Source organism: Callorhinchus milii, unplaced genomic scaffold, assembly GCF_018977255.1.
Source record: "Callorhinchus milii isolate IMCB2004 unplaced genomic scaffold, IMCB_Cmil_1.0 Scaffold25, whole genome shotgun sequence".
Taxonomy (NCBI): domain Eukaryota; kingdom Metazoa; phylum Chordata; class Chondrichthyes; order Chimaeriformes; family Callorhinchidae; genus Callorhinchus; species Callorhinchus milii.
The window spans coordinates 5,660,257-5,684,570 of record NW_024704766.1 but is presented as its reverse complement, the minus strand read 5'-3'; the positions used below and the strand labels follow the sequence as shown (position 1 = coordinate 5,684,570).

The window sequence follows — 24,314 nt, the reverse complement described above, 5'->3', positions numbered from 1 at the left end:
ACAAGGTTTCTCTCCCCCCCCCTCTCTCCCTCTCTCTCTCCTCCACACACCATCTGCTCCCTTTAACTGCCATCTCCTCGCCAGACACCAATTTGATCAAAACTGGAAAACGCAATCCATCTTATATAAAGTGTGACGAGAGAACATAAGGATGTGAAAAGACCATTCACCTCCCTCCCTCCCTCCCTCTCATTCCCCCTGTCCCCTGCCACAGGATGTGCAGTTGCATTTTCCTTCCCGTTCCCTCCTCTCTTGACCGAAAAGTGTAGTAACTGTGTGCTGCGTAGACGAGCGCGGCAAATTTGCGTACGCAGCGACACCACTGATAATCAGCATCTCACTTACAAAATAGTCCGCAGGGGGTGGTGGGAAGGGATGGTGGGAGAGAGGGGAGAATCTCCAGCAGATTACTTTATATCACCATGCAAAAAACAAGTGGGACACTGCTGTGCGCAATTGGCTGCCGCCTTTCGCCCACAAAATGCACAGTCACTACACTTCACAGTATATTCTGCGAAACGCTTTGAAACGTCTCGAAAACGTGATGAGGCGCTGTATCAAGTGCAAGGATTATTATTCTGATTATTATTATGAGCACCATACAATGGGAGGAGGGGGTGGGGTGGGGGTTGGGAGAGAGAGGAGATAGGAATTCGGGCAGTTATTTGGACTCCGGCTATGGAGACGCATTATTGTTGGGGGTCTCTGCACTGACCAGGCCCGTCTTTGTGATGGGCTCCACAAACAATGAACAGTCAAAAAAAAAAGGCAAAGGTATCGATTCCTTGACCTTAGCACTGCCCGGCAGCAGAGCTTAGTTACTAGGTGAGCTTAATGTGTCATTCATTTACGCGAGAAAGAGGTCTCATTGAGCTCAGGTGGGGTGGGGGAATGGACAGTCAATGTAAAGTCATTTCAGCTCATTCGTTGGTTGAGTTCTATTCAATACAGAATGGATCAGAAGTCCTTTCTCAAGGTTTTTAATTATTTTTTTTTAATTCCTCAAGCCTGTGAAGATATAGATTATAGGTCGGGGTGATCAAACCTTTTTGGCTGCTGAGGGCCTATTTGAAAAACAACTGCTGGCCTCACAAGCAATATGTTTGCTTCCAGAAACATAACTTAACAACAGTTGGGGGGGTTATGGAGTGAGGGAGCTGGGAGGGAGGGTGGAAGAGGGGGTGGGAGGGTAAGGGGGAGCAGTTTGTGCCTGGGGTCAAATTAGCCCCGTCTTGAGTTCAGAACAAACTGAGCGAGAACAATAATATTCTAAACCAGAGGCACTGATCAGAAAAACACAGCCATTAATCCAACACGCTTTTCCAGTCACTACCAGCATCAGCAATTGAGTTCATACATATATATGTGTATTATAGATATATTATAATCCTTGCATTTGATGTAGCGGCTTATCACGCCTTCCAGATGTCTCAAAGAGCTTTGCAGACTATACTGTAAAGTGAATGAGTGTGAATTTTGTGGGCGAAACGCGGCAGCCAATTGCACACAGCAGCGTCCCACAAACAGTTGTGGATTAACTGACCACATTGTATGTGCGTGTGTGTGTATATATATATATATATATATGCATGTGTGTATGTGTGTCTTTGGGTTTGATTAACATATATGGTCGCCCTGGCCTACACACTCTGATTTCAGGCCCCTAAAACTCACAGCCCAAGTTATAACTAGGACGTGTGGTCAAAATGGCCACTGACCAGGTCACCATGTTGCCGCGGACTCCTGTAGCGCAGGAAGTCGGCAACTACGGTCCCTTGGGTTTGTGATGGTCGCTGGGTCTCTGTCTCGTGACGTCCTCCTGACAAATGCAATTTGTTGCTGTTGGCTCAAATCGTCGCCCACGCGTGTGTGTAAAAAAATATGAAGAGGAGAGTCCTTGGGTTAAACGTTACTTTTGAAGAATAATTTAACACGGATCGGAACGACTCTTAAGGAAAAATGGTCAAATGGTGTGCGAGGGACACACAAAAGGGCCGAAGGCAAACAGCTCTTTATTTACTTAAACACCGCACGACCCATAAAACAATAAAAAAAAGCAAGGTCTCCCCTCCCCGGCCATATGACATTTCACACCAGTCCACCATCCTGTTACTGTAGTAATCAAAGCACATTTCACAAAAGCTCAGTCTATCCTTCCACAGTTTATAACTAATTCCATTATCCTCCTTTATTACCCTCTCCGCTGCAACCTTCCTTTCCCTTGGCATCAGGGTCAGTCTTCAAAAAATACCCAAACTCACCCAGGTCATAAATCTCTACTGTGCTCTCCGACCCTCCCCCCCACACCACCACTCACCAACCCCCTGCCTACACCCCTAGTCCTTAACTCTTTCCAGTCTGGAGCACTGCACTCCTCAGTTGATAATACCAATCCTTGCATTTGATACAGCGCCTCATCACGTACTCGAGACGTCTCAAAGCGCTTCACAGAGTACGCTGGAAAGTGCAGTGGCTGCGTGTTTTGTGGGAGAAACGTGCGCAGAGTGTCAGAACGGGTTTGGATTTGAACACAATAATAATATTAATAATAATCCTTGCATTTGATATAGTTCCTTATGCCATCAATTCACACAGCAGTGTCCCACAGACAGTTGTGGACTGAGCGAGCACATTTCTTTTGATCCAAACATTAATCCAGACGCGCGGTTTCCCACGAACGTTCCAGTGGATTTCCGATCCGGTGTTCCGACACAAGGAACCGGATCTTTCTTTCTTTTCCGTGACCAAACCGTCAGCGAGTAGCGGGATACGGAGCCAAGCAGCGACTATCAGCGGCACAGAGGTTTGGGTGGGTGTGGGGGGGGGGGGGGTCGTATTCATAAATTGCTGTGTAAGCCAGTTCCAAAGAGTTTCACTCGTATAAATAATAATAATAATAATCCTTGCATTTGATATAGACGTCTCAAAGCGCTTCACAGGATTTACTATAAAGTGCAGTTATGGAGATATCTCCAAGTTATAAATCCACTGAAAACACCGCACCCCCCCCCCCCCCCCCCCCCCCGCACACACACACCACAAACCCACTCATTTACACGTTCTGCTCAAGTGCATTTTCTGCCCCCGCCGAAAAAAACACAATTGACTGTGGAAAAAACGCAGAGAGAGAGAGGAAGTGAAGCGAGCGATTGAAATCGGCGCACATGGTCATGGCAACGTGCGTGCGTTTTCTCCACACTAGTTGGGTTTTCGCCCACAAAATACAGTCACTCCGGTTTGGGACGCATCCTGCGAAGCGCTTTGAGACGTCACGACGCATGTGATGAGGCGCCATATCAAACAAAACACGAGGATTGTTATTTTGCTTATTGGTAGAAAGAAAATGGTGAAGTCGCCATTTCGGGGGGGGGGAAATCGCAGAAGGCTTTGGAAGGGAAAACCCCACAGTTAAACAAACGCAGTAGGATTAAACGGAGAAAGGGGTTTGGGGGGGGGAGGGGGAGGGAGGGTTGCTAAGATAGAAACAGAGGCTAACTGATGTGAACCATCTTTAAGGCCTGGGGAGCATCCCGAGCTTAAAGACTGAATGGCCTATGGATTTGCTGTGAATTCAGCCAGGCTGTCGACAATAGAGCCGCGAGATGAAGCCAGCTTGACCTCTGCTCCTTCCGAGATGCACAAGTCTATCCGTCAGTCAGTCAGTCTGTGCCCCCCACCCCCACTCAGGCCCTCTGAAGAGAAACAAGCCCCTTTTCCTCTTCGAGCTTAACTGCTTTATACAACACCCCCCCTCCCAACTCGCTCTCTCGCTCCTCTCAGGCCTCTTTGGTGTCTTCTCCTCCCCCCCACCCATCCACCCACCCCCAACCCAAACCAATGTGCTGCTCCCTCTCTCTCTCTCTCTCCCTCCCTCCCTCCCAGGCCCCATAAAAGCCTGACTTGACTGAATAAACACATTGCCCGTTCCACATGGCCTCCCAGAGGCTCTCGTTTCATTTCAGGAGGGCAAATGAAAAGGACTACTGTAAATAAAGAGAGGGCCTGGCGTGACCCTAGCATTGTCTGGCTGGAGAGCTCGGCCCCCACTCTACTGTAACACGGGGACCTGTGCACAATGGCTCTCAGTCATCGCTCCCCTCGTCCGTGCATCCCCTAAGCCAGGATTTAAAAGAAGGGATTCCATTTCCCTCCCCCCCACCCTCCGCCTGTCCCTCCCTCCCCTCTCCCACCCCTTCCCTCCCCCACCATCTCCCACCCCTTCCCTCCCCCACCATCTCCCACTCCTTCCCTCTTGTTCAGGCTTCTCTCCCAAATTTTCCCAAATCCCGCCTGAAAACCTTCCCTCTCGACCCTGCCAACGGTCACACCTCCCCCACCACCCCCACTCGGAATCAGGCTCCGCCACTGTTTAGCGCTCTGAGACGCTACCCTGGGTGGAGGGGGCTATACTAATTGCAAGCTGTTGTTGTTGTCTTGTGTTATAAACCTCTGACCTACCTATCCATGTGCTGTGGGTCTGGTGTACAGATTTTTTTTGGTGGTGGGGGAGTGGAGGGGAGAGAGGGATTATCGATTCCCGGGCAGTGCGAATCCTTAAACTCCCCCAAAAAACAACACAATATACTTTACAGTATATTCTGTGAAGCGCTTTGAGACGTCTGGAAGATGTGATAAGGCGCTAAATCGAATGCAAGGATTATTATTGTTATTGCGCCTCTCACGCCGGGAGGATGTTTTAAAACGCTTCTCTCTGATGGAATTTCGCCCTCTGTAAGCACTTATGTCGAGGAAGGAAAAACTCTCTCACACTCGCAACTTTCGGTGTTGAGTTGGTTAGTCAGTGGTTACTGATAACGACAAGTTTTCGGTTCGTAGATTTCATCTAAAAATATCCCAAAAACAAGGCACGGGGCAACAAACACACAACTCATTCACTCACTCACTCACGCACGCACGCACGCAAGTGGAACTTGTGAACAGAGTGGAAAATATTAACCTTTGGATTTGCTTTCCCCAACAAGATTGAGACAAACAGTAAACTTCGCCATCAGGGAAATACCCCCAACCCAATAATCACATCCCAACACACAGAGGATACAAGCACGCACACGCAGAGAGAGACATATACCCACACATGCATGCACGCGCCCCCCCCCACACACACACCCACACACACACAGGACCGAAGCACATGCACGCACACACACACGCTGCCCAGAGAAAGAGAGGGAGAGACATACGCACACTCAGGGATACAAGCACACGTGTGTGGGCCCACACAACACACATACAGTCAGAGAAAAAGGTCCACATACACTCACGTACACACTCGCAGGCAGAAAGAGAGGCACACATGAACGTGCAGAGATGTCCACGTGCACACAGGTAGGGAGCGAGCGAGAGAGAGAGAGAGAAAAAAAACCACACACACACAGGAAGACAAAGACCACAGACGTACAGGGTGACCAAAAAGTATGATACCAGTACAAGTCTTAAAGAAATAATGCTGTTTGCTTTTTTTAAAAAAGATAACAGGGTAGATATCGCAATTGTTTGGCACCCTGTACACGCATAGGCGGATAGAGAGAGAGAGACAAACACACGACACGACACGACACACACACACACACATTGCGCCTGCAGCAATATCAGGTATCTGCTTATCAACTCCATTTACAAAATGATACCGGACCCCGAGTTGTGTGAACTTGTTGGCGTGGGCTTCACAATCGGCACTTGTGTTGGCTTCCCTCGCCTGAGCAGTGTGCGGGGTGAGCACATACAAGCCAGGAGTACAGTGGGACACGACCCCAGGACAATGTCCCCATTGTCCGAAACCTCAGCCCATCCTGATGGTTGCCACTCACTCTTCAACAAGTTGCTGACGTGAAAGCATTTCTGTCCAGGATCTTCCATTGATAGCTTTTCCCAAACCTTCACGTGCAGTAATCCTTGCATTTGATGCAGAGCCTTTATCAAGTCGGAAAGACGTCTCAAAGCGCGGCTGTGAAATCACGATCGCACGTAAACGGTCACGGAGTTGAGCGACCGATTTTTTATTGGGGCGAACTGTTGGTAGGACAATGAGAGAGAGAGAGAGAGAGAGAGAGAGAGGAACTGCCTTCTCTTTTCCAAAAGCACCGCACGATCTTTAAGGTCCACCTGAAAGGCAGATAGGGACCTCGGTTTCCCATCCAAAGGACGGCACCTCCGACAATTCGACACACCCCCCCCCAGCACTCCTTTGGAGCGTCTACCTAGACTACGTGAGTCCAAGTTCCCCATGTGGGATTTGAACCCACAACCTTCTGCCTCAGAGGCGAGAGAGGGCTACCGCTGAGCCAGGCCGACACCCAAGACAAGACAAGCCAAACCGAGCAAGATCAAGCTAAACTAAAGCTCAGTCGTTTACCACAAGTACATGAATACAGTACCTCAAGCCTCAATTTCCCCTGCAGTTGACCGAAGGAGGCCATTCAGCCCATCGTGTCTCTGGAATAGCTGTTTATCCCCACTCTACTGTCCCTTTCCTCCTCACCCCACCCCCCCACCCCAATCCTCATTTATTACTAACAACAAAATGAAGATAATCCTTGCATTTGATGTAGTGCCTGGCACATTAGGAGGAAGTCTCAAAGCGCTTTGAAGTAGTTAATGAAAAAGTGAATTGGCTGCGAATTTTGTCACCGAATGTCTATTATATGATAGTTTTCTTTAAACTTTCATTCGAATTCCCTGTTAAAAGAGATTGTGGATTCGGTTTCATCTTAGTTGCTGTGAGTATTTACCAACAACAACTTGCATTTACACAGCGTTCCTCACACAGGGATAGCGTCCCAGAGCGCTTGACAGTAGTGGAGCATGATGCCGAGTTGGGGGGGGGGGTGGGGGGGGGGGTTGATGACCGTAGGCGCAATCAAAGAGGAAGGTCTTCAGGCATGACCTGAAGATGGGGAAGGAAGGGGCAAGGAGGAGGGATTGAGGAAGAACCTTCCAGAGTTTCGGGGCACAGTGGCTGAAAGATAGCGGTACGGAGGGCACTCGGGACAAGCAGGAGGCCGGAGTCAGCTGAGCGGAGGCAGCGGGTGGTGGGCTGGGGAGTGAGAATGTCGGAGAGGTAGGGAGATGGCAAGACATGAAGGGATTTGCTTATATTCCATGTGCTTAGAGCACGCTGGATAAAACGCCCTTCCCACTATGGACCGGAGCTCCAGGACTGATGAGGGTGAGGCATTAGAGGGTGGGTGGGTGGGCAGGTCAGGTCCCACTGTCACTGACAACACTCGGTCTCCACAATGTCGTGGTGACCAGTCAGACCACTGACTGCTCTTGAGCACAACCTCTGGGGATCTGACCTCAACACAAATTTGTCAACATCTCCCTCCACATTCTCTTCCAACAAGATTACATTTGTATAGCGCCTCATGTGTGCCTCTCTTTCACGTCAGGAGGACGTCCCAAGGCGCTGGACAGAGTGACAACAACCTTCCCCCACCCCCCTACCTCACCCCGGTCCAGAAAAAAATAACAATTCTTGCATTTGATACAGCGCCTTATCACGTCGTTGAGACGTCTCAAAGCGCTTCACAGGATATACTGTAAAGTGGAGTGACTTTATATATTTTGTGGGTGAAATGTGGCAGACAATTGCGCACAGCAGTGTCCCCATGGATTTAGTGAAGACATTTTTTTGAAGGGATTATTACCCCCCGGAAAAGCGATCCGCCAATCGACTAACAACCGGGTTCCTATTCACTGCGCGGTAAAAAGAGGCGTGTGGCGTAAGGAAACGTGCCTAAGGTTTCTCCCTGCCCGGGAATCGAACCTGGGTCCTCTCGCTTGCGAGGCAAGTGCTTTAATCACTGAGCTGCAGGAGAGGAGTGAGTGGGGGGGAGAAGGCGGGGAGGAGATGGAGTGATCTTTAACCCACTAACACTGCGTTTTCAGTATTGGTCCCACTTTGCTGACCCGTCGCTTTGACAGACAAACAACCAAACGGGCCAACAAGAGGGTCAATGCATTCAAGCAGAATGTCAAAGCAGAACAGGGCAACAGTCCACAGAGCAGGTGCCAAGAGATAGATCCCTGTCTGGATGACTCACACTTGGACTTCAAACTCAAAGTCCCAGACTCTGAGGTGGTGGGGGTTGGAGGGGGAGAGGGGACTCAAACCTACCAGCAATAACACCCTCCCTCCCTTCCCGAAGGATCGTTCGAGATATTGGGCGGGCAGCGAGATGGATCGATGGCCTTTAACTCTTGGTTAAAGCCTTCCGGGACCCTACCCCGCGTGAAAGGCACAATATAAATGCAAGTTGTTCTCCCCGTCTCCAACTTGCAACCCCCACACCCCCCCGATCCAAACCACCAGCTCGGGTACAGATCCCTGACTCTCCAGCGCTTTATGTCGTCCTCCTGACGTGAAATACAAATCTACAAGGGGGATGTGGGGAGGGGTTTGATGACCAAAAGCCTGGACAAAGAGGTATGTCTTGATACGGACATGGGGTGGTGGGGTAAATAGAGTCGGAGGTATTCCTTCCAGGATGGACTTCCATAAAGCGGGACAGCGAACTCGGGAACGCTTTCTGCACGACATGCCGACAATCAGAATTGACGGAATCCCAAATTTCTTATTGGAAAAAAAGGACTTCAAATCCATGAAAGTTTCGCCCCCAAAACACACGGTCACTACTCTTCGCAGTAAATCCCACTGCAGAAGCACTACGAGACATTTCCCCCAACGCGAAAGCCGCTGCATCAAATGCGAGATTACTACTATTATTGTCACAATACAAAAGCACAGAAATTTGAATTTAAAAAAATTCACATATTAATCAAATTAGATCCAATCTAATATCTTCGTCGATATAAATTGCTCAGTTAACTGCGTTCTTTTTCCAGACATTTAAAACAGAGAATTATATTGTAAGACAGTCAGAGAAATTGCAAATTTCCTACACACGCGCGAAAAAAAAAACTAAAATCCATGAAAGGATCACCCGCAAACCACGCAGTCACTACTCTTCACGGTGAATCCTTCGAAAGAATGAAATGTCACGAAATGTAAAGACTTGAAAAAGGAGTGGGGGGGGGGCAGGGTGTGTGTGGGGGGGGGGTGGGGGGGGTAATTAGTTTTAAATTTAACAGTTGAAATTGAAATGGTCAAAACTTTGAAGGAAATAAAGGTTGGAGGTGGAGTGGAGGGGTGAGTGCGGGGGGTGGGGGGGGAAGGATGGGGGGGAAAAAAAAAAACAGTTGCGTTTTATTACTGGTGGGGTCACAGTGTTGTAGCAAGTGGTGGGGGGGTGGGGGGGGCGGGGGTTGGGGGTTGAATTCCACACAGCATCCGGACAAGAACACACACAAGCAGAAAGGTCACACATGTTAACTGTTTGCCCGGTCTCTGTGGAGTGTCACTGAGCGGGAAATAAACTTTCCAATCGGCCTGTTCCCAAAATTGGTTCTGTCACAGTGCCAACTGGTTCGCGGGTGAAGGTCACGAAGACTTATTATTATTATTATTATTATTATTGTGCTGATCCTCGCCGGGGCAACGGTGGAGGAGTTATTAATAATAATAATTATCCTGGCGTTTGATACAGCGTCTTATCGCGTCGTTGAGGCGTCTCAAAGCGCTTCACAGGATACACTGTAAAGTGGAGTGACTGTATTTTGCGGGCGAAACACGGCAGCCAATCACACCACAGCGTCCCACAAACAGTCGTGGATTGAGTGACCTAAATTTCTTGTATTTTGAAGAGATTATTAGCCCTGGACACCAATCGACTAACAACCGGGTTCCTACTTACTGCTCGGTAAACAGAGGCGTGTGGAGTAAGGACACCTGCCTAAGGTTTCACCCTGACCCTATCGAACCCAGGTCCCCTTGTTTGCCAGGCGAGCGCGCCAATCACTGAGCTACAGAGACTCCAGATTAAGAGAAGATAGGGGTTAGAAAAGGAGGTGAGGGGTTCAAAGTTGGAGGGGAGAGATGAAGACAACAGCGGTGGGGAGGGGGTGAGAGGCAAGGAACTGACAAACACGTATCAATTGAGAGCATCCAAAGTTCGTTGAAAGATTCTCCCAGATACATTGAGCAATGGCTAGTGAGACCGAGAGGCAACAAAACCATTCTCTAGTGCCCACAAACCTACATTCAACAGGTCTGCACCTGAGATGGGTCAACAGTGAGAGAGAGAAACAGTGAGATTAGGTTTGGTCGTTTTATGTGAGTATAAATATACATGCGTGTGTTTTACATATGTGTATATATATATATATATAGTACCAAGAATCTCTGCTAACCCAGGGCCTCATTCGGCAGAGATGTAGAGCACTCACACACATACACACTCACACACAGAGTCGGGCTTCCTTACCCAAACCACAAAGCCCCCCCTCACTCAATCGCGAAGCCTGGTGGAGCGCAACAGTTCTCCCCCCCCCCCACCCAACACCATTTCACAACCACGTCTGACAAGCCCAGGGGCCCAGCTCCCTGCTATTGAGGTTATCGTTTCAGTCGGGGGGCTGTGAGCCTTATTGGCACACAAGAGTAAGCTCTGCTCTTACAATCTTACGCAACGGACAGTCTTATCTCTGCGCGATGATGCTGGCTTTCAGTTTGCGAGCTTCTCGTTGCTTAAAAGACCCAAGAAACCACAGTCTATAACTGGCCCCCGGTACTAGATCAACAGCCCCGATTACTAAATCTTACCAACAATTATACTCCCATCCCTTGGCCATTACAAACACATGCACACGTCTTCTCGCTAGAGTTTAACCACCTCCAGATTGACGGAGAAAGTCAGGCGATCTGAGCATGACCTAGTTGGCTGAGCTTTGCTGCTCTCTCATTCCTGTCCCCGCAAAAAAATATCATTGCTGCTATCCTTACCCCACTCCTCAAGGAGTTTTACTGTGTCTCGATCCCTGACCTGGGAATGTGGACGGAGAGTGTAGAGGGAGCTTTACAGTGTCTCTAACTCTGACCTGGGAGTGTGGAAGGACACAGTGTAGAGGGAGCGTTACTGTGTCTCTAACCCTGACCTGGGAGTGTGGACGGAGAGTGTAGAGGGAGCTTTACTGTGTCTCTAACCCTGACCTGGGAGTGTGGACGGACACAGTGTAGAGAGAGCTTTACTGTGTCTCTAACGCTGACTTGGGAGTGTGGACGGACACAGTGTAGAGGGAGCTTTACTGTGTCTCTAACCCTGATCTTGGCGTGTGGACGGAGAGTGTAGAGGGAACTGGGCATTTGATCTAGGAATGTGCGGTTTCCAGCACAAACTAAACTCACTGAGAGAAAAACAGACGGTATTCGATAGGCCGACAAGGCTTAAAATAAAGCTAAGTGCACATTTTGAAAGATATAATTACATAAGTACAAAAATGGACAGCAATTGGTTCAGCAAATCTCTGGGACTGAAATCACCCTTCATTTCAAAACACGACTAAATGGGACTTCACAAGTCAAGGCTCTGGAGACTTCTGGTTGGGAGTCAGAGGTTTAAAGCCTGAGTTTTATGATAATAAAATGGATGATTTTAATAAAGAACATGACAGTTTTATTGGCTTCTGTTTGACGAGTCATTTTGTCAAGCTTTTTTTTCCAGATAATCTCTTTTTTTTTACAAAGCGTATTATCAAATGCAGATCATGGAACAATATGGGACGAGATGGATGGAATATTTTAAGGACGCTTTACTGCAGCTTGTTCACAGGACGGGGAATGTTCATCCCCACTCCCAACCCTCCCGCACACTACCGTTTACCTCCCATTCATTCAGGCAATGTTTCTATTGAGAGCGAGCGTGAGCGAGGCAACAAGAAAGAGAGAGAGAGACAGAACGAAAGAGAAGAGAGCGCAAGTGAGAATGAGAAAGAAAGAGTCAGATAGAGACCGCGCGCGCAAGGGAGAACGAGGAAAGAAATATAAAAGGGAGCACGAGAAAGAGTGCGCAAGAGTTTGGAGACTTCATTTCTTTGGAAACTTTACAATGTATTCCAAGTGGTTTTGAACAACTCCCGGTTGTTTGGGAGGAGGTATGCCTGAGGTGGGGGGGTGAGGGGGAAGGAGGGGAGTGGGGGGGGGGGGAAACTCCTGTCAGAGGCTTGCGTGTCTCATATCACAAATATTGACTGAAATTGAGGGGCGAGGAGCACTGAATGCCTGACCCCCGGCTCAGGGAATGAATGGAGACAGTGTTCAGCGAGGGGAATTATCGGACACAGCAGGTCACTTTGGGAGCCCTGGGGGCAATAGTTTATGTATAGCCTAGAAATTGCAATCAATATCAGGCCTTATTATACCCTCGGAGTGAAACTCAGCCCTGCCTCGCTCGGTTTTAACTTGAAGAGAGTCAGTCTGGGTTCGATTGACATTAATTGTTAACTCATCTGCCTCATTGCCTGATAATCACCCCAAAACAACCAGATTTAATATAATGAAAACTTAAGACCCAGTTGCTCGCTCTCCACCCTTGCTCCATATGGAGCACATTACACCCTTATTAGAATCTTCTAGAACCCCTGGGTGGGGGAGCAATTCATTTCATCAGCCTTCTCTAACATGTTCTTAAAGATTATTTCCTCCAAGCTACACGTTAGGAAGTCTGTCTCTCCCTCTCTCTCTCTCTCTCGCTCTCTCTCACGCTCTCTCTCTCATTTGGGAATAAACAAGAAATCACCCAAGATCCATCACTCGGAAAGTCAATAATAATAATCCTTGCACTTGATGCAGTGCTTTACCACGGTTTCAAGACGTCTCAAAGCGCTTCTCGGGATATACTGTAAAGTGAATTGACACTGTATTCTGTGGGCGAAACGCGGCAGCCAACTGCACACAGCAGCATCCCACACAAACAGTCATAGAGTGAGTGACTGAATTATTATTATTGTGTTAAAAAAGGGATTATTGTCACCAGGAAAGTGATTTGCCAGTGGACTAACAAACGGGATCCGACTGACTGCTGGTAAACAGAGGCGTATGCAGTAAGGAAACTTGCCTAAGGTTTCGCCCAAACATTGCAATCAAACCCGGGTCCTCTTGCTTACAAAGCGAGTGCTCTAACCAATAAACTACGGGCTCCATAAACATGCATTTCTGCCTCTCAGAGATCAACTTAGATGCACCCCCATCCCACTGGGTGTGGGGGGGGGGTCTTTGCCCAGCGATCAGATGAGGAGACACCTGGCTGACACCCTCCAACTCCCTCAAACCTTCCACCAACTCCTTAACTCAAGGCTCCTCAACCCACAACTGCGCCTTGTTGTATCTCATCGCTTTGTCAAGCACTCAGCAAGCTCAAGTCAATGGAATCAAACTAATGCACCAACTCAGCGAGTTCGTCATAACACACCTGTGTGCAGATAAAATAAAGGTAGCCAAGGTCAGGCCAAAAGAGCAAGTCTTTTCTTTATCTCCCCCACGCCCCCTCCCCATCACGCTTCAGTTTAATGAACCGTTTGGAGATGTATAAAGAAACGCTGTGTGTATGTATAACGGTGTCGCTTGTACAGATAGATCGCTCCACGGTTTGATACCAAACCACACGATAACTGCTCGCACCACACGAAGAGACACTGAGCATGCCCCCAGCACCCCCCACCCCCTCCCATGCAAAAAACATGGCAACGGTTGGGTTTTCAGTTCACCTCTGAACAATGGAGCCCTTTTATCACATCAACTGCTCCTCGTATATTACTCAGGCGACCACAGGGTTATCAGGTAGACAGTGATAGCACGTCTCCTGTTCACTCACAGGTTGTGAAAGTGGGTCTTGCTAAGCGACCACGGCAGTTGGAAGTGGGTCATGTTACAAGACTCCTTTCAGCAACATCACACCTCGCTCGCTCGCGAATCTTAATGGGAGGGGTAGGGAATTGTTGGCCAGGACACCAGGAGAAACTCCTTTCATGTAGCGTCACAGAGGATCTTCAGCCGTCTTTCTGATGAGACGTTAAACCAAGCTCCTCGTCTGACCGTTCAGGTGGACGTTAAAGAGGAGGGAGTTTTTCATGTCTTCGAAACGCCTCAAAGCGCTTCAGGGAATATATTGCAAAGTGGAGTGACTTGTGTATTTTGTGGGCGAAACACAGCAGCCAATTGCACCCAGCAGCGTCCCACAGACAGTCGTGGATTGAGTGACTGAATTATTCTTAATCTGGGTGGTGGGGGGCGCGGGCGGGAGGAGAGAGGTGAAGAAGGGAAGGAAAAACGAGGGAGGAAAAAGATTTTTTAAAAAAGGGGGACGGTGGAAATACATCTCAGGTAGCGCACTGGAAGCGGCCGTCTGTCTGTCTGTTCAACGTATAATTCAGGTCCACCATTCCAGGAAAAACATGTGCAGAGTAAAGATGATTTCTCAGCCTTCAGACCAGCTCTGAACTCCTTCCTGGAATCACCAGCTGTTGGTAATTGTTAGTTTTCAGTTCTGAAAACTGTTCCACACACGTTTCCAACTCCCCCCGCCCCCACCACCTCCCCCAACCACCACCACCACCACGTGAAGGAGGAATGTAAATATTGGTGGCGAGCCAAGCCAGGCTACTTTTAAGGAGAATTCAGTTTACATGTCCTGTATGTGGGTTAGACTGAACACGAGTAGAGAGAGAATATTTCTCAGCCAAATGTTTATTTGCAGAGCTCCTAATACTTCTCCATCCCTCTGCCTTACCCCCTCCTTCCCCATCTTCAGGTCGCACCTGAAGAACTTTCCTTCGACCATGTTTACCGTCACCAACCTCCCCCCCCATATATACACACACACAGATCTCTCTCCCAACTGGTCCCTAGTGGACTGATCCCCATCTCAATCCTTCCCCCCCACGCTACATGCCTGTTCTCCCCCACCACCAATCTTTTAAAGATATAAATTCCTGGTAAATCAGTCCTTGACCTGGATTAGACATTGTTCCCAGATTGTAGCCCTAATTACACACCCCACTCCCCTGAGCAACAGCCAAACAGGTCACAAAACAGAATGAAAATAAACTTCTACACATCAATCCCTTGTGAAGCACTTTGTGACGTCTTGATGATGGACAAATGCATTAATTATTATTATTATTATTAATTGAAGTGACCCAAAGTCAGGGAGAGGAGCTGGACAGTCAACAAGCAATGAATGGCCACAAATTTACACCCAAAAAATAACACACGCGTAATACGAGTGGGAAGAAAGGAGTGGAAGTATGTCCAGGAATTGGCCGCGGACTCTAATAATTTGAACTCTCAATCCCCGACTGTTTGTGTGCAGTCGGCTGCCGCGTTTCGTCCACAAAATACACAGTTAATTCACTTTTCGGTATATTCTGTAATAGCGCCAATGGATATGGGCGAGGGCAGTGATGTGGTGGTGGGGGGTGGAGCGGTGGGCGTGTGGTTGGGGTGTGCAAGGGGGCGCAGAAAAAGAGAACAAGAAAGACAGCAAAAGATCCGGTAAAGTTGCGGTAAAGTTACTATAGCTCCAGTCACTATAGGAAAACAAGTTGAAATCAACTGATCACGGAACCCTCTAGGCTTCTGAACCCCGGGGATGGGGGGCAAGGAGTACGATGCGAAAAAGAGAGAACATAAAAACATAAGAACATAAGAATTAGGAGCAGGAATAGGCCATTCGGCTCCTCGAGCCTGTGCTCCGCCATTCGATAAGATCATGGCTGATCTTCAGACCTAACTCTAATTACCTGCCCTATTCCCATATCCCCTAATCCCTCTATTTTTAAAAAATCTATCAGTCTCAGAGAGAGAGAGACTGCAACGGTTTTGCCCGCAAAATAGTCAATCACTTTACAATATATAGTTCTCTCTAACGCGCTTTCAGATGTCTCAGTGTGATAAGGCTCTATATCAAATCCAAGAATTATTATTGCACATAGAATGTGTGTGTTTTCACATAGGAGATCGTTGGATATCTATACGAGTGGAACTCATTGCAATAGAAATATATAATATGTTCATACATACAGCCCACAAAATATACAGTCAATTCACTTTACAACACATCCTGTGAAGCGCTTTGAGACGTCTCGAAGACGTGATAAGGCGCTGTATCCAATTCAAAATTTATATCTTTTATTAGATACACACACACACACTCTGGAGACCATAAACATTATCATTGATTTTCAAGAAAATTAAAAACGTTTTATTTCTGTCCTACTTTTCCAAACACGTTTCGCACCCCACACCCCCCCACCCACAAAATGTTTTGGAAAGCATGACAGAATCCAGAGCAAGCCAGGAATGAATAGAAAGACCCAACTTTACACAGGAAGAAGGCACTTACCAAACCCTTCATTCTAACACACATAAGCCTGTGTGAGATCTGGAAGCAATTACACAGAGTTAACATGATCTGACTTCCACTAAAATTAACTCGGGAGGACAAATATTTGAAACATTTGTAAACGTAGGGGGCAACTCTTCACCTTGTGCCCCCCCCCCCCCCACCCGTGAACGCAAGCCCCATCCGCAAAGGGTGAGTGGTAAAGGTTCTCTAATTTGGCATCCAAAATAATTCCATATGTAAGAGATTCCAAACGTCCACCTGAATTTAATTCCTAACCTCCTCTCTCTCACCGCCCCCCCCCCCCCCCCCAACCCCAACCCCACCTCCTTGTTTCTACGTTACCCGAAATTAGTTAACTTTGCAAACAAATCTTTTTTTGAAACAAAATAATCATAAAGATAATCCTTGCACTTGGTACAGCGCCTCAGCACGTCTTCTAGACGTCTCAAAGCGCTTCGCAGAATGCGTGCGCTGTAAACTGGAGTGACTGTACGTTTCGTGGGAGAAATGCGGATGCAAATTATTTTGGAGTTAGTGTCTCGCAAACAGTGGCGGATTGAGTGACCCAATTATTATTTTTTATTCATTTTATTTGAGGGGATTATTTCCAAACAAATGCCATTTCACTTAAAATCTGTGGAGGTTTTTCTTGATTTAGGGGGGGGAGGGGGGGGTGAGCGTGTGGTAAAGAGTTTTGTTAATATATTTTAACAGATTTTTTTAAGAACTTTTCCTTCTCATTGTCACAATCCTGCCTTACACTTTAAAAAGTGTTTGTTTACAACTCTTTGACATAAAAAAAGGAGTTAAAAATCTTACTCAGCGCCTTGGGACATCGTGCCGACGTGAAAGGCGCTATACAAATGGGATTTTGTATTGCACTCGATTATTGACCCGATTATTTATTTATCGTCTAGTGATTTTGAGCACATGGAAAGAAGGTGAATCTGTGATTAAATCTTCACTAATTGCTACTGGTTAGTGCTAACTTACGGCGTCAAAAGTCTCTTTAAAAGGTGCCTGGCAAGTAACAGCAGAATGTATGAGCAAAACTCAAACCAATTAACGGGCTTCAGTGCGTTGGGGACTGGGGGTCACTGTAATATATACTAGAACAACAACGTGCATTTATATAGCACCCTTCACGTGGGGTAGCGTCTCAGAGCACTTAACAACCCCCCACACCCCCTCACCCCCAGTTAAAAATAGGTACAAGTTGACAAAGGAACTAAGTCAGTGGTTAAAAAAAAACAGCTTCAAAATTAACAGAAGTTTAAACTGGTTGTTCCTGAATGTGTGTGTCTGTACACATATAATTGGCTGCCTCCAAAATACAGTCACTACTCTTGAGAGTAACAAGTCTTCCTATTTCAGGGGGGGAAAGGTTGTATCAAATAATAACCGAGTTAATAATTCAGCGCTGTCTGAGGAAAGAGCGAAATGGGAAATAAAAAGCTAGGAAATCACTTTGCCCCTTAATCCAATTTGACCCTAAACCTCAGAGCCGTTGGGAAATATAACCATAATAATAATTCTTACATTTGATATAGCGCCTTATAACGCGTATTTTTGACAAGCCCAGACTCGCGGAGGAATAAATAAACCTCAGTGTTCCTTTACAAACTTTTCTTTGAGAAAAAGAAACAGAAAATTGAAAAATGCTAAAGTCAATCTGTAGTCGTTTGTGTTTGTTAACCTCACACACACAAAAAAAAAATTGAGATGAGAAACAGAGTCAGGGTTGAAACTCCCAGGCGTGTTGACAGAGGTCTTTTCAGTAAAGCGAGGTTAGAGAGAGAGGTCAAGACATTGTACCTAACTGAAGCTCTGATTTCCTGAACAGGCTGCGATCTTTAGAGCAATAAGGCTAATGGGGTTGACTACCCGGCATCCTATGGCCTGACTGACAAAAATCAGCCCATCACAGGGCCTTCAACAACTAAACACTGGTTTCCATTAGCCTGTTACTTTGCCAGGTGCTGCTAATAAGCTACAGAGAGAGCGAGAGAGAGAGAGGAGGTGAACATATATATATATATAGAGAGAGAGAGAGAGAAAGAGGGAGGAGGAAGGAAACGTAGACTGAAACTCTCTGAGGAACGAACGAACGCAAGTTTCAATCTGGAAATTATCAGCTATCACAGCTCAAGAGCAAGCTAAAGAGAGGTGTGGGGGGGTGTGCGGTGAGCGTGTGGTTCCCAAGACAGCAGTCACCGTGAATTGGGGGTTTTCATTTTAATGATACGGATTTCTTTACACAATGCTGACTCGAGCTGTTAGCATTGCACCATGTACTGATGTGTTGTGTCCCTGATTCTCTCTCTCTCTCTCTCTCTCCTCCTGTTTGGCCGGCATGAATGAATACAATAATAACCCTTGCGGTGGATATAGTGCCTCATCACGTCAGTGGGACTTCTCAAAGGGCTTCGCGTATATTCTAAGCAACCGCTGAGCGCAATTGGCTGCCGCGTTTCGCCCACAAAATATACAGTCACTCCGCTTTACAGTTTCATTTTCTGTGAAGCGCTTTGAGACGTCACAAAGACGCGATGAGGCGCTATATCAACACGCAAGGGTTATCATTCTATTCATTCACGCTCGAACGACCTTTTAAATCAAGACGACAGAATGTCGCTTTAATTACCAAACACTGGTCTAATTGTGCGAAGATTGGGGGGGATGGGGAGAAAGAGAGAGAGAGAGAAGTGGGGGGGAAGGTGTCAACAGGAAACAGGAAGTTTCTTTTCTTTGAAATGAAAACAAATGAATTGACTGAAGTTTACAACTGCCTCCCCCCCCACAACACAGTACGAACACACGTATTAAATCACCGACCGCGTGTCTAACCTTATGTTCCTCGTTCAAAGTCAACCAGTGTCTTAAATCTCGTCTCCCACCTCAATAGGTGTAGAAAAGTGTGGGTTTACACACTTGCCGAGTGTGTGCTGAGGGATGATGTATTAATACCGAGGAAGAGGTGGAGGCCATTCAGCCCCTCGAGTCTGTTCCGCCGTTCTATCAGATCAAGGCACCTCAACTCGAACCATCAGCCTTTGCCCCACATCCCTCGATACCCTGACCTGACAAACATCTCGCCGCCTCATCCGACGGGAAAATGTGAATGGATCCGGCCATAACCCACAGCCTTTTCGGGGGAGGGAGAGGGTTCCAGATTCCCATTAGTTTTTTTGAGTGAAAAAAAAATGCTTCCCGATTGCAGTCCTGTACAGCCTGGCTGTCATGTTGAGATGATGATGATGATGTCCCCGCTTGTTCTGGACCAAGAGACATGATGCCCTCCAACTCCCCATGTTGTTCTAGTCTCTGATTCTCCCCGTTAATGGGCGAATGACTTGCCAAGACTCAGGGTTTAGGCTGAGACAGTTCGGGCCAGAGCAATAAACCCTCCACCCCCCCACCCCAAAACAAAATGGATACAAACCGGCCCCCATCCCCGTCCCGAAATGATGCAACGCAACTGCGCCAATTCCTACACGAAATTGGATTTGCGCACTATAAAGGGAGCAGCAGTCAGAGCCAGTGAGGTGTCCCTGGTTTTCACACCTCAAACACACCCCGGACTCACTAGGATATTGTGCACAACATGGAGAGAAATAAAGACAGATGGGGAGGGGATGTTGGGCGGGGAGGGCCGGGGGTGGCATCGGAAGACCCCTCGGGTAGGGCTGGCTGGGCAAACAAACCCATCGTCTGCGGCGATCTCAAGACAGGGGGAAGGCCAAGTCTCGCTGACCCGACCCTAACCCAACGCCTTGGGACGCCCTCCCAACGTGAAAGGCACCGTGCAAAGGCAAGTTGTTGTTGTCCCATCGACGGACTAGAGGAGCTGGTTTAATCCCTGGCGGGGGGTGGGGGGAGGGAAGAATTGAGGAGGGGGGTGAGGGGAGTAGGGATGGAGAAGAGGACAGGAGAGGGACGGAGTGGGAGGAGGAGAGAGAGGAAAGGAAGGAGAGGGAGGAGAAGAAGAAAGAGGAGGGAGGGAGGAGAGGACAGGAGAGGGACGGAATGGGAGGAGGAGAGAGAGGAGAGGAAGGAGAAGAAGAAAGAGGAGGGAGGGAGGAGAGGACAGGAGAGGGATGGAGAAGAGGAGGGAGGGAGGGAGTGGGGAGAGGGAGGTAGGGGAGGGAGGGAGATGAGGTGAGGGTGAGTGTGTAGCAGAGACGGCCTTACCTGTGCTGTTCGATGGCCTCGTTGTCGGGGAGCTCGAGGCTGCAGACGTTACACCTCTCGCTGGTGGCTTTGCTCTCACTCTTCATGCCGGCGGCCAGCTGGCCCAGCTTGCTGAACAGCTCCCTCTGGATGAAGCCCTGGGGCAGGAGGCTCCCGTAGGCCCCAAAGTCCATGGCCACGGAGAGCCCAGGCTGCACATGGAGGGTGGAGGAGAGAGAGGGGGCGATCCCCAGCATGGCCTCGGCCCGGCCGCGGGGGGCCACGGGATATAGCGCCAGACGCCTCTCGCCCCCGACGCCCCCCGTGGCCTGCTCCTCCACCCCCACCTCCCCCGACCCCTCACCCAAGGCGTCGTCGCGAACATAATGGAGCTCGCGGGCACTCGTGATCACGCTGCTTCGGGTGGGGGTCCCAGGTCCATCCCTGCCTCGGTCGCCCTCCCCCGCCTTGTCCCCCCCTCCCTGGGGGCTATGGGGGTCGGGCGATTCGTCCACTTGCATCACCTCGTGCTTGACTTCGATCAGACGGGCTCCTTGCCCACCCCCACCCGGAACCCCCCAGTCTTGGAGCTTTGCTTCAAAGACCCCTGCATCAGAGTCTGGCCGATGCTCATGAGGCTGTCGACAGCTGCCTTGGTGGGGCTCAAGGCCGAGAGCCCAAAGGAGGTGGACACGGAGGGGCTTTGCTCTTCCAACGTGGCTCCCGGGAGAGTCAGGTTGCCCGCGGCGACGTAGCCAGGTGGGCCAGCAAGCGGTTTGGCCATCAACAGGTTGCGGTTGTACCTCCCCTTCCCCACGTCCTCCTCCTCCGGGATCTCGGTCACCGTTCCCTCCGTCTCGGCCTCGGACGCTTGGATGGTCTCCAGGATCTTCAGGCACTGCTCCTCCAGGTATTCGATCTCCAGGATCTCCGCTGCGTACAGGAGGTCATCCAGGTCCTCCACCTTGGCCTGGAGGGTGGACGTGTAGGCATACTCTAGGATCTGCTGGAAGGTCTTTGGCGAGAGAAAGTCCAGGGTGTAGTGCTGGCTGTTGCGGTGGAAAAGTATCTCGAACATCTTGCTGGTGCAGGCCAGCACTGTCCGGTGAGCGTGGAACTCTTGGCTGTCCACCAAAATGACCACATCACACAACGTTCCCAATAGACGCATCTGGTTGGCCTTGTGGAGGAGCCCTGAGGGGTGGCTCGGGTTCTGTAGCTTCATCGTACCCATTTTCTTTCTCTCACTCTCTCTCTCTCTCTCGTTCTCTCTCTCTTTCTCTCTCTCTCTCTTTCACTCTCACCTCTGACCCAGCAAGTCCGTCCAACTCATCAGTTGAGTGGGTGTTTGGGGAGGGGTGAGGGGGAGGGGAAGTGGAGCACCTGCAGAGACAGAGAGAGAGAGAGACACTGTTGTCAGCAAACCTGTTCACATCATGGAGCGATCTCACAGAGCGTCCCACGCCGTCAATACATCGTTACGGATCGAGGATGGTGAATTATTTTTGGGGGGTAAACGGGACGAGGAGGCTCACTCAACGGCCGTTTGCGGGTTGGTGGCTGCGTGCAAAATAGCTGCCGCGTTGGCCTCAAAAATAACGACAACAATAATAATCCTCACAGTTGGTACAGCATCTGATCACGTCGTTGAGACGTCTCGAAGCGCTTCACAGGAAGCGCTGCAAAGTGCGGCCACCGTGTGTTTCGTGGGCGAAACACCTTCCACAGTCGCTGCACTTTACATCGATTCTTCGCATTTGAGACGTCTGAATGACGCAGTTCGGCACAATATCAAACGCATGGATTATTAATTATTAACTCTTGCTATGATCACCGCCTTTCACACCCCCATCCCAAACACAGGCGGGCGGGCAGGCGGGTTTTAACATCTTTAGAAACTCAGACAGAGCCAGCCACAACTCCCTCCCACCCTTTCTCTCTCTCTCTCTCTCTCTCTCCTCCCCCCGCCCCATCTCGATAGAAAACATCAGAGCAGAACTGCGTACAACAACCGTTAAGAGCACCTCGATACCAAAAATCAGAATTAAGAAACTCTGCTCTGAGAGAGACCAGATGGTTTGCGGAGAAAATAAAAAGATTCTGGAACTTACAGAACAAGCGAAGGAGGCGTCCTGAACCGAACTCACACCATTAGTCACCTTTGCACACTGAAACCTCTCTCGTCTATCTCTTGCTTTCACTCTTGCTGTCTCTCTCTCTCTCTCGCACTCTGTTTGTATGTGTGTGTGCATTTGTGTGTGTGTGGAGGTGTTTCAATGGAAGCATTAAGTGTAACCCACGTACTTCACACTACAAGTTACGACATCCTCTGTTCTTAGTGCAATCGCTGTGATCTGCCCTGAACACCCACCCACCCTCTTGCTCACTCGCTCGCTCACTCAGGCCAAATCTTATTGATAAGTCAGCCTAGACCCGAGCTGGAATTTCTGCCCCATACACACACACCTTTTGGGCTCAATCCCAAACGATTCATTTGAAATTAAAATAGCGTGTGAGTTTTATGTCTAAATCGCGTTATTGAGATGTCTCAAAGCGCTTCACAGAACACACTGTAAAGTGATTGACTGTGTTTTGTGGGCGAAACCCAGCAGCCAATTTCGCACAGCAGTGTCCCCACAATCAGTCATGGATTGCGTGACCAAATTGTTATCATTAATTTTTTCCCCCAACCAAAATGAAGCAAGGAGCACAGTTTCAGTCCTCTGTCTGTCTGTCTGTCTGTCTGTGTGTGTGTCTGTCTGTCTGTGTGTGTGTGTGTGTGTGTGTGTGTAAAGAAAATTACTGTTTCTTCTCAAGTCCCTGCTCTGTTTCTGACATAGGAAGCACGACTGATAGCAGAGTGCAACTCATATAAACAGTGTTTAGTTAACAAAAGGGCTTTCACAAGCAGCTCAACACTGAACCACACAACTGGTGTCAAACGTGTTGGATCCCATTTGCCTCTGCTCTTCCTCCTTCAATGACTGTATACCAATCATTTGACATCACGTCTTCCAGACGTCTCAAACTGCTTCACAGAATATACTGTAAAGTGGATGGTCTTTATTTTCTGGGCGAAACGCAGCAGCCAACGGCGCACAGCAGTTTCGCCCCTTTTTGACCCAAAAAGAACGTCTTGAGACTGCCAGCTCAGTCGGTCAAAGATACCCTTCCACACACTTCTCAATTGCCTCGTTTGCAAAATTTAGATTAAAGAAAAAGTAATTTTTGAATTCGCCGAGTGTTAATGGTGAGACACTGGGACTTGCTCTCTCTCTCCCTCTCTTCCCTTCCCCTCCCCCCCGAAAAAAATCTTTGCTTCACTTCCGGCCCCTCCAGTCAGACGCCAAGTGAGCCAAGCTTTGTGGTCAGGGCTAAGAATCTCAAACCCACAGACTACACTTAGCCAGCGGTTGGTCTCAGTTACTGGAGCTTATCCAGTCCTACAGCTCAGGAGATGCACAGACAGAGAGCTTCAACTGATAACAGCCAGACAAGATCACAGAGCAAACCACTGAGAAACAGCGAAGGGGGAAGATGGTGGGTGGGGGGGGGTGGGGGTGGAGAGAAAGAGTAAGCACGTCAAATGGGTTTGTTACTAATGTGGCATGTTCCATTTCCCACATCAGCAACCCATCCCCACCGCCCCCCCCCAGGCCAAAATTTCACCTAATAATAAACCATCCATCTGATATAACGCCTTATCACGTTGTTGGGACACCTATAGGATTATATTGCAAAGTGATTGCGCGCAACAGCATCCCACGAACAATCGTGGATTGAGCGACTAAATTTCCCCCCCCCCCCCCGAGGGATTAACCCGCTGATCGACTAACAACTGGGTTCCTACTTACTGCTGAGTAAACAGAGGCATGTGAGTAAGGA

General features: G+C 48.6%; 1 protein-coding gene across 1 annotated transcript in view; it reads right to left on the bottom strand.

The window, feature by feature from the left end:
• zbtb16a (zinc finger and BTB domain containing 16a) overlaps positions 1–22,948 on the bottom strand; it is a 70,614-nt gene extending 47,666 nt beyond the window's left edge. Inside the window, 3 exon segments of the mRNA XM_042343951.1 lie at positions 20,451–21,015; positions 21,018–21,812; positions 22,541–22,948. Coding sequence (XP_042199885.1) covers positions 20,451–21,015; positions 21,018–21,663 — 1,211 coding nt within the window. The 5' untranslated portion in view covers positions 21,664–21,812; positions 22,541–22,948.
• Positions 22,949–24,314: the final 1,366 nt, after the last annotated feature.